Raw genomic sequence first — 10,051 nt, forward strand, 5'->3', positions numbered from 1 at the left:
TAGTAAAATCTCTGGACGTTAAATTGTTCCTCTATGAAAGATATTTCCTCTATAACAAATAAAGGAAATAAAGAGTTATTAGTATATAATATGCGTGACTATTGAACAATTCAATGTGACACTCCATTTTAGCTATAGTCCTCCACGAGTCCGCATACAACTACACCACCAGATTCAGCATTACACAAATGCACGTCCGCGATTATAACGCGAGTTTCATAAGTGAATTGAATTTGCAAGGTATGAAATTGGAGTATAAAAAATAAAGGAAATAACAGTACAATAAATCATCAAACTAAATGGTATTATGAATATGTGACATCCAGTAAAAGATGGATACAGTGAGCACGTGCGCATGCGAAACAGAAATTGAGAATGAATTATAAATGAAAGTCGGAAAATGTCGCAGTATTTAGTGCCTTTGTAGAGGGAAGATACATTATGTACCTACTACCAACTGGCTATGAAAAAGTATGATTTTTTAGTAGATGCCATATCTTTCTGATGACCCGATCGCCATCTTTACAAAAAGTAGTTCGCGGGAATTCCCTGTCTCACAATGCCTGCATGGAAGAGTTTAGTTTGCGTGCAAAAGAATTCTGGTGGAAAAGTTTGTATGACATCCACCACTTAGAAAAGGGGGTACCATTCGGGAGGGAACATCTGTAACGGTTCCCGTTGAATTTTGAAAGTAACACACATTCAGTAATTTTCATAGAAAATGTGCATTTGGTTTCAGTCCTGGGATCACACATTAAATAAAGAACATGGTATATTTTTTTTTTATTATTATTGATAGGTATATTACACTCAAATAAATGTTTTCAAAAAGAAATTTATCAGTTTTAAGATACTCATGTATCACGCCCATAATTCGACTTGTCTGACTCTTATGTACTTTTAAACTTGCGTAGTAACGCAAATGAAAGGTGTAGGAACACGGATTTAAAAGGCGTATAAACGTAAATTTAATGCGTAATAGTGCAAAATAAAGACGTAATAAATGCGGATTTTACGAGGAGTAATAACGCAAGAGAATGGTGTAATATCGAGGATTTAAAGAGCGTAATATCGCGAATCAAATGTGCGATAACGTCAAGTCAAAAGGAGTGATAACACACACTTAATAGATGTTTAATGAATAGTATATATATATTTTTCAACTTCGTAAATGTGATAAGAAATATGACAATCTACCCGAAATACATAATAAGGGTATTTTTACTCATTGTTTTGAACGTAAACTTTCTTCACAGGTGAAGTACCTCACTGTAGCTAACAACAAACGCTAGTAGTTTCCCCTTCAATGTATACCAAAAGAATATATTAAGTGCGAGTCTCATTAAGGATGTTAGTGTAATTCATTTATCAGAATAAAGTTATGAACCCTACGAGATACAGTTACAATATGATATCAGACAAACATTACTGAATCACCCTAATGTTGGCAAAAAGTAGATTTTTTTTTCAAAATCAGTTTGTTCCAAGTTCTTGATCAATGAACACATTTCATTAAACTGATTTCCTGACGAAAGATAAGAGACAAATATTACGTTAAAACATGTCTGAACAAATTTGTCATTTATACAGTAAAGTCCATTATCATCCTAACATGCATTAAATGATACTACTAAGTGCCCTTTCAGTATTGCTGATATCACAGACCTTATTAATAGATTTACAGTATAACAATATACTTAAACCTACATAGGTATAACCTAAACACATGGTCATTTAAATTTAATCAACCCGTAGGTAAGCACTTGCTCAATAATTTTAAAAGTTCCCCTTATATAAAGTACAAGTATTTTTGGCGATTGCAACATATTTCAACAGCTAAAGAGGTAAGTCATGTTGTAGAATTTTGATTTGCGTATTGCGTTCTTTGATATCAATACACAATATATTGGAAGCGTTTCGAACTTTTCTTTTACAAAATGGAAGAACAAATGTGATCGAATCATATTGTGATGGTGATGTTGTCACGAGACTTCGTTCTATGATTTATCAAAGATTTTTTCACACAGTTCCTCATCGAAAGCAGCTATTATGTTCATATTAATATGGGGCATGGCTACTAAATCGAATCATGCCATTGACGTACCAAGGCTTGTTATTATAAGACTTGAAATAGAAATTTAAAATTTGACGCTCTATTTGCCTTTAAAATCATCGATCGATAAGGATCCATACAAAAGCGATTTCTGTCTTGCCAATATATTAACTTTTCGTTCACCCAACAAAGGTGACCCAAATATTTAAATTTCGTACACAGTGTTATTCAAAAAGATTCTTGGACAGGAGATTTTATTTTTCAAAAGGACATATTTACTTTGATGAGTTCGTGTAGATTTTTAAAAATCGAAATGGGAATGAGAATGACTATGGAAAATCTTAAAACATTCATGCGATTGTTTTCTTTCTCTATAGGACCGAGTATCGGTCTCGTAGCTGCATTGGGCAACTTACATTTGTGGTTTTGACACCAAAATTTCCACTGAAATTTTGTATTATATTTCAATTGAAGAAAGTAACATTTGAGGCTAAGGAATTACGCTTACTGGTAATTTCTATATGTTAAAATAAAAATAAACAAGAGGCCCACAGGCCTTATCGGTCACCTTAATACTAGTGAAAAAGTATCACTACTTCCATGTGCTATGAAATCTAGAAAAAAATGTCCTGTTCTGAATACCTAAGCTAAATTCAAATGTTCAGCAACAGTATACAAGATGTGTTCTTAAAACTTCACTGCCCTCAAACGTGCATGCAATGATGAAAGGCTTTAAAGCCGTATGACTCGATGTTTATGTATTATTTTTGTACATACTTCCTTTAAAGCAGATTAATTACTTTATAAAGTTATTAACTTTCCCTTAATTACATGCCTGAAAATATCTGCATGTAAAAGAAAACAGTGAGAATGTTATTTACAAAGTAAATATAGTGTGGTACATATATAAATCATCCCATAAATTATACAGTGTTAGACGTCTATAAATAGACCCACGCGCGTCAGGGGAATCCCACCATAATGTATAAACTCATACCAACTGTTGAGTTTTCAGGCTGAAAGAGCGTAAAACAACGAATTACTAAGAGGTATTTTATATTTTTATTTCTATTAAACTTATGGCACGGTACTGTTGTGAGAAAATACACAGCTTTACACAGATAAGACCACCGATGATCTGAACGTTTGAACTGGTCACGTGACTGTCACTTGAAAAGGGAAAGTGACGCAGTTATTTGTAAACATCGATTTAAAATCAAATAATTTTGGTTAAAACGGGTGAAATAATGTATGATATGTCATACAGCCTCATAACTACATACGTGCGATGATTTACTAGCGTTTTTACGAGATGGAAAAAAAATATTGTAATTCGGACCATACAGCTTTAAATAATAGGTGTATTAACATTAAAACATCAAAAGATATGACTAATTTGGATTCATCTTAAAGTCATAACCCTGGGTTATGAAATTCACCATTTTTTGTATATCCTTTTCTGCTTTTCCTTAGAATTTAGATTTTATACAGTATCAACAAACTTACACATAAATACTATATACTAAGTTTGGCCCCACCCTGGGTTCAAAACCCTTACTCTGGGGAAATTCAAATTTACAATTTTGGTAAAAGACTACCTGCTCTATCCATTTAGTTTCAATTTAGTATCAAAAGCACTAAAGAAAATGTTAATTAAGTGTTGTACACATAAACACTATTTAACAAGTTTGGCCCCGCCCTGGGGTCAGAACCCCTACCCCCAGGGATCATGAAATTCACAATTTTGGTAGACACTTCCTGCTCTACATCACTATGCATTTAGTTTTCCTTACATGTGTGTGGTTCTTGAGAAGATTTTTGAAATTTGTCATTTTTGGGTAGTATCTGCCCTGTCCCTAAGGCCCTAGGGGTGCAGGAATCCTGAAATTTACAATTTATGTTTCCTTTGTTCCAAATATGTTTCATACCAAATTTGAAAAGAATTGGAATGATAGTTATCAAGAAGAAGTTAAAAATATCTATTGTTCAAACATTTAATAACTGGACATTTTGGCCCCACCCTGGTACCAAATCCCTACACCTGGGATCCTCAAGTTTACAATTTTTGTACGGGACTACCTCAATTTAGTATCAATAGCACTACAGAAAATGAGTGTTTTACACATAAACACTTTATAACAAGTTTGGCCCCGCCCTGGGGTAACAGCCCCTACCCCGGGGATCATGAAATTTACAATTTAGGTAGAGGCTTTCCTGCTCTACATTACTATGCATTTAGTTTTTTTTTTTACATGTGTGTGGTTCGTGAGAAGAATATTATTGAACATTTGTCATTTTTGGGCAGTTTTTGCCCTGCCCCTAAGGCCATAAGGGTGCAGGAATCCTAAAATTTACAATTTATGTTCCCCTTGTTCCAAATGCAAGGTGAAGATAACGAACAGTGATCAATCTCATAACTCCTACAAGCAATACAAAATAGATAGTTGGGCAAACACGGACCCCTGGACACACCAGAGGTGGGATCAGGTGCCTAGGAGGAGTAAACATCCCCTGTTGACCGGTCACACCCGCCGTGAGCCCCATATCCTGATCAGGTAAACGGAGTTATCCGCAGTCAAAATCAGTGTGCCAAGAACGGCTTAACAATCGGTATGAAACACGTCAGACAGCATTTGACCCAATGCGAGATTGTATTGACGAACTAGATCGTTATAACGACCATAGAATTTGCGAAATGCTGACTTCAATCGAGACTGTTGAAATCCCTGTACCATCAACTTGTTTGTCAGTAGCTTACCTCGATTTAAAAACTGACTATACCCAGAACAAGCTCTTGCATATCGAATCAGTTGAGATATATAAACACCATATGCAGGTGATAATGGAATATTGCTACATAAATGTGGGAAGTTGACGATGGAGAAGCTGAAATCATCCCGTTTGTCATACAGTTGAGTTGTTAGTTTGCCGTTAATGTCTACTTTCAATAAAATATCTAAGTATGAAGCAGAAGTGGACGACTCTGTGGTGTCCTTTATTTCCAGCTCACAGGGATATATCAAATCGACATATGAATGAAAGCTATCATTGTTAATAGACAAAACGTCATCGATATATCTAAAAGTCGAATTGAAGGTCACAGCGAGAGATTTTTTCTTCTCACGTAGAAGTTTTTGAATAAATTCTGCTTCATATGAATATAAAAACAGGTCAGCTAACAAAGGAGCACAATTCGTGCCCATGGGAATTCCAACACACTGTTGGAAGACCTGATCACCAAAAACCACGAAGATATTGTTTATGTTTCATACCAAATTTAAAAAGAATTGGACTGATAGTTATCAAGAAGAAGTTAAAAATGTATATTGTTCACACATTTAATAACTGACCATTTTTGCCCCACCCTGATACCAAAACCCCTACCCCTTGAATAATCAAATTTACAATTTTGGTAAAGGACTACCTGTTCTTTCTAAATATTTATTTACTTTCAATTTAGTGTCAATAACATTAAAGAAGACATAATTTAAGTGTTTTACACATAAACACTATATAACAAGTTTGGCCCCGCCCTGGGGTCAGAACTCCTACACTGGGGGTCATAAAAATTACAATTTTGGTAGAGGTCTACATCACTATGCATTCAGTTTTTTTTTTTTTTTTTTTTTTTTTTTTTTTTTTTTTTACATGTGTGTGGTTCTTGAGACGAAGATTTTTGAAAATTGGTCAATTTTGGGCAGTTCTCCCCCTAGGGCCCCAGTGGTACTGGATTCCTGAAATTTACAATTAATGCTTCCCATGTCCCAATGAAGCTTCATACCAAATTTGAAAAGAATTGAACTGGTAGTTATTAAGAAGAAGTTAAAAATATTCAATTATTAACGCAATACGCACGACGGAAAACGTACGACGACGGACGAAAAACAATTGCAATAGGTCACCTGAGTTTACTCAGGGTGACCTAAATAGTACAGGATGTATAAAACGTTTTGTGAGTGATATTGGCCACTTGGCTACACATTTCAAATTAAAACGATACGCAGGAATGATTAGAGCACAATATCGCCATTACGAATAAGGTGAAGCTATCTGATTGTTGGATTTCGAAATAACGTACTCATAATAATATGATATAGTAAACTTGTCTAGATGTATTTACATGTATTTATTATCAAAGTATCATCATGGGGAAGTTGAGGAGCTTCCAAATCAACTTGGATAATGCCCAAGGAATATTTTGGTCTGGTCAAACCGTCAGTGGAAGGGCAACGGTGGATTTGGAATCCGAAATGAAAATGCGAGGTATTCATTTACATACTATGAGACAAATATCATCAACCCATGCAAGTGTTTTCCACACCGTGCGTGAAACAAAGAAGAAATTAGCGGGAGTGTAATATACACCTCTATATAAAAGAAAGGGGAGTAGACATACACTATTTTGGCGCCAAATAATTATGAGAGATGAATTCGGTTTTGTTTTTGCGATATACTCATCCTTTATCAATAGATGGTAGTTTCGTATTTGAAAAGCTGTCATGTTAAGTAATACTACCGAATACTAGGTATAGGCATCGTATGATAAATTCAACACAAATCTACATCTGGTAATCCACAACACAAATCTGCTTTGAATATTGTTTCCTTACCATTACATACACTTCATACATTTTCGCATTTGGTTTGTTCCTCACAGAAATTAGGCTGGCCTTTGAGGGAAAAGCTTATGTACATTGGTCGGAGAGACATGGAAGCGGAAAACATCGACGCACTGTGCACTACAGAGCAACAGAATATTACTTTAACAATGTAGTTATCGTGTTCGGGAAAGGTAGGTTTTGTTTATAAACTATCATACGATATATCTCGGAGTCAATTAGGGGTTTTCTACCCTTGTGTGACGTCATCAGATTTGTATAGAAATTCAGGAATAATAAAACATTGCCAACTTTCTTGGCATACAATGATGGTAAATATTAAGAATGTGTTATATCGTTTTTATCAAGTTCGATCCAATTTTGTTATAGTAATTTTTTTAGAAATAACTGTACAAAAGTTAAATATATAAGAAGTATGTTACTACCGTATAATAATTTGATTGTGCAAACATTACCGTTATCTCAAAATTCTGAACAGCAATTACGTAGATAAAACCATATTTTAAGAAAACCAGGGACGAGATACCCTATATAAAAATGAAATTCCAAGAAAATATAATGAAAAGATGCATAATTAAGATATTAACCGGATTTTTTGGTCCTTTCAAGGTCTAGGAGGTGGAGATGAACAAATTTTACACCCGGGACAACACGCCTTCCCTTTCTCGTTTGTTTTACCACCAAGTTTACCATCATCATTTGAAGGAGGTATAGGGCACGTGCGATATACTATTAAAGGAACCATAGACAGACCCTGGAGATTTGACGACCACACAGTTTTAGCCTTTACAGTATTAAGTGCCTTAGATCTCAACCAACAACCTCTAGCTACTGTAAGAAGAACAAAATTATGCAGATGCAAGATAATGCTTATCTAACATACTTCTCTAAAACAATGCCTGATGTCGTATTTTCAGCATGGTGCGGAGGCTACAGATTCAAAGAACCTGTGCTGTTTGTGTTGTAAATCAGGCCCAATAACGGGAACTATCAAGGTCAACCGAATTGGCTATGTTCCTGGAGAATCTCTTTATTTTGAGGCTAGTGCACAGAACATGTCCAATCGTGTGTGTGGAATGTCCGCTGCTTTAGAGATGGTAGCGGAATTTATTATTTTTTTTATAAAGAAAAACGCTATTATGAACGCTGAAACAATAATAGAAAAGAACAGTTTCTTCTGGTTCAATCATATTACTGACATTTTTCATATGATATATGTTCTTTATTACCCAAGATAACCACTTTTCATGCAACAAGTAAAAGTCGTAGTGTACCTCAAGACATTAACATCATTCAGCACCAGGACCTGAAGCCTGGGGATTCGGATGTTTGGGGCGGAGAAAGATTCATCGTCCCTCCTCTTCCGCCATCGTATCTTGCTGGCTGCAATATCATTGATATACGATATATCCTGAAGGTAATGTTTGCTAACTGTCGTTTAAACACTTCAGATAAAGATATTGTCCAATGTTATAGAAGAAACTAATAGAATATGATTATTCAAACAGAATAAAAGGTTTGTGGTGACAGTTGGTGACAAAGTCGGATTTCGGATGGAATACACAAAGTCTTAAACATCGTATGTTTGTTGTTGTTTTAAGAATCCTGGTCGATGTTGTACTCATTATTGTGAAGTTTGATCTTATTATTATACATCTGCGTCTGGTCCCGAAAAATAAAACGGTGGCTCATGGGTCTCTACTTGTAACACAGTAGATATCACAGGTCAAATTGTGATTACCCGGAAACAAAGTGGTAAATTTGTATATGTATTGTCAAAATTTCTGGGCGACTTGAGGGCAAAGGAAAACGTTTTACATAAAATGTTTAAAGACATGAAAGATGTACAAAACATCGTATGTTGCTGTTGTTCTAGCAATCCTCGTCACAATTCTCTTATTTTAACCCAAAATATTTGGTTTATAATCAAACCACTTTTAAAAAGGTGTAGTATCATCCGCATTCGAATACTCGAATATATATTAATGATTTGCACATGATGTTTTACCCGTTTATATTTGAATTCATGGTACATTTATTGAAGCTTGTCATAGATCCCTCTGGACCAGCCTTTGACTTGAGTGTTCCGGTTGAAATCATCATAGGAACTATTCCCCTTCAATCAGCAGTGCAACAATATCAACAGACATTATCAGCAGCGCAGCCGTCGGCTCCTCCCCAAGTTGCAATGCGTGAGTGTATGAAATTGTACTAATGACGCAAGTGTCAACTAGATCAAGACTATTTCACAGGCATGAGAGGGTTCCATTAAAATAAACTTTCCTTATTCACTTTTACCCCTGCAGTCTTCGCAACTTTATATTTCACATTTTTTTTTGATTTGACCTCACATGAAGCATAACAGTAAAATCGTACCTAACACTTTCACCATACATTCTAGGAAATGATTCTGTATACCGATCCCGATTACAATAACACCAAAATTTTGATGGGCAGATAAAAAATCATATCAAAATTGCCTCTCTGTGTAAACGAAGAACGCTCGGAGTAAACGATTTATGAGTACTTTTTATTTTAGTTTGTTATATCAGTCTGGATTGATACATCACAAGTATATGTGTGATTTCGACATCAGGATTCATAATTATAAAGAAAAGCTCACCTCTACAGAAGATGTAGGAATTACACATATATCTGACAGATGAAAAGTGTTCAATAATGATCTACAGAAATTATTATAAACTTTTATCTTCACTCAGAAAACGTACATAACATTGGTAGATTTTAGTGTACATGAGATGCAAAAAGACGTAATGAAAGTACTCCGGTAACCACGTGATGATCACTACTGATGTAGAGATTCACATGTTATTCTTTGATTATTTTAGCTGCCCCTTCCTACAACGAGTCCATTCTGGGACCTACAAATATTACAGGCGAGGAAGGTGGTGAACACACACAAGGGCAGCTGGACTTCACTCCTACATATACCTACTACAATTGGTCAAAGTCTACGTAGTACGATATGTACAACCTTCATTCTTCCAAACCTACCGTGAAGAACTTCCATCTGTGATAATCAACGATTAACTTCTGATGTGTGAACTTAGTGCCTGTAATTACGACAAGACGAAATGAATAAAAGTCTTGTGAAAACATCCCGCAGCTTAAAATGTTGACCTTTGTCACTTGGATATTTCTATACAGCACCACTGGTTCATTTAAATATTGGAATGAAGAGACAAAAATAGCTAGGATGTTCTCTCTCTGTCAGCAAATCTGACTCTCAGACTATAACATATTGACAGGTTGTCAAAAATAACCAACACTGTATATTACAGATTATTACACTGGTTTATATTTTTAAATCAACGTTTGAGTCTAATCGTTTATCAAAATTATGTGCTGAAAGTACATT

At 35.1% G+C, this 10,051-nt stretch overlaps 1 protein-coding gene across 1 annotated transcript; it reads left to right on the plus strand.

Moving 5' to 3' along the window:
* Positions 1-1,728: 1,728 nt before the first annotated feature.
* Positions 1,729-10,049, plus strand: LOC130055162 (arrestin domain-containing protein 3-like). The gene is made up of 8 exons (XM_056166817.1): positions 1,729-1,844; positions 6,192-6,316; positions 6,711-6,845; positions 7,282-7,505; positions 7,590-7,769; positions 7,907-8,089; positions 8,717-8,864; positions 9,522-10,049. The coding sequence occupies exons 2-8, from the start codon at positions 6,199-6,201 to the stop codon at positions 9,650-9,652; spliced, it is 1,119 nt and encodes a 372-aa protein (XP_056022792.1). The 5' UTR covers positions 1,729-1,844; positions 6,192-6,198; the 3' UTR covers positions 9,653-10,049.
* Positions 10,050-10,051: the final 2 nt, after the last annotated feature.

The sequence above is a fragment of the Ostrea edulis genome, chromosome 5, assembly GCF_947568905.1.
Source record: "Ostrea edulis chromosome 5, xbOstEdul1.1, whole genome shotgun sequence".
NCBI lineage: Eukaryota > Metazoa > Mollusca > Bivalvia > Ostreida > Ostreidae > Ostrea > Ostrea edulis.

Excerpts from the sequence above, each read along its gene's own strand:
- LOC130055162 (XM_056166817.1), top strand. The coding sequence starts at position 6,199 with ATGGGGAAGTTGAGGAGCTTCCAAATCAACTTGGATAATGCCCAAGGA. Across the intron at positions 6,846-7,281 it reads AGTTATCGTGTTCGGGAAAG|GTCTAGGAGGTGGAGATGAA; the intron begins GTAGGTTTTGTT and ends GGTCCTTTCAAG. Across the intron at positions 8,865-9,521 it reads TCCTCCCCAAGTTGCAATGC|CTGCCCCTTCCTACAACGAG; the intron begins GTGAGTGTATGA and ends TGATTATTTTAG.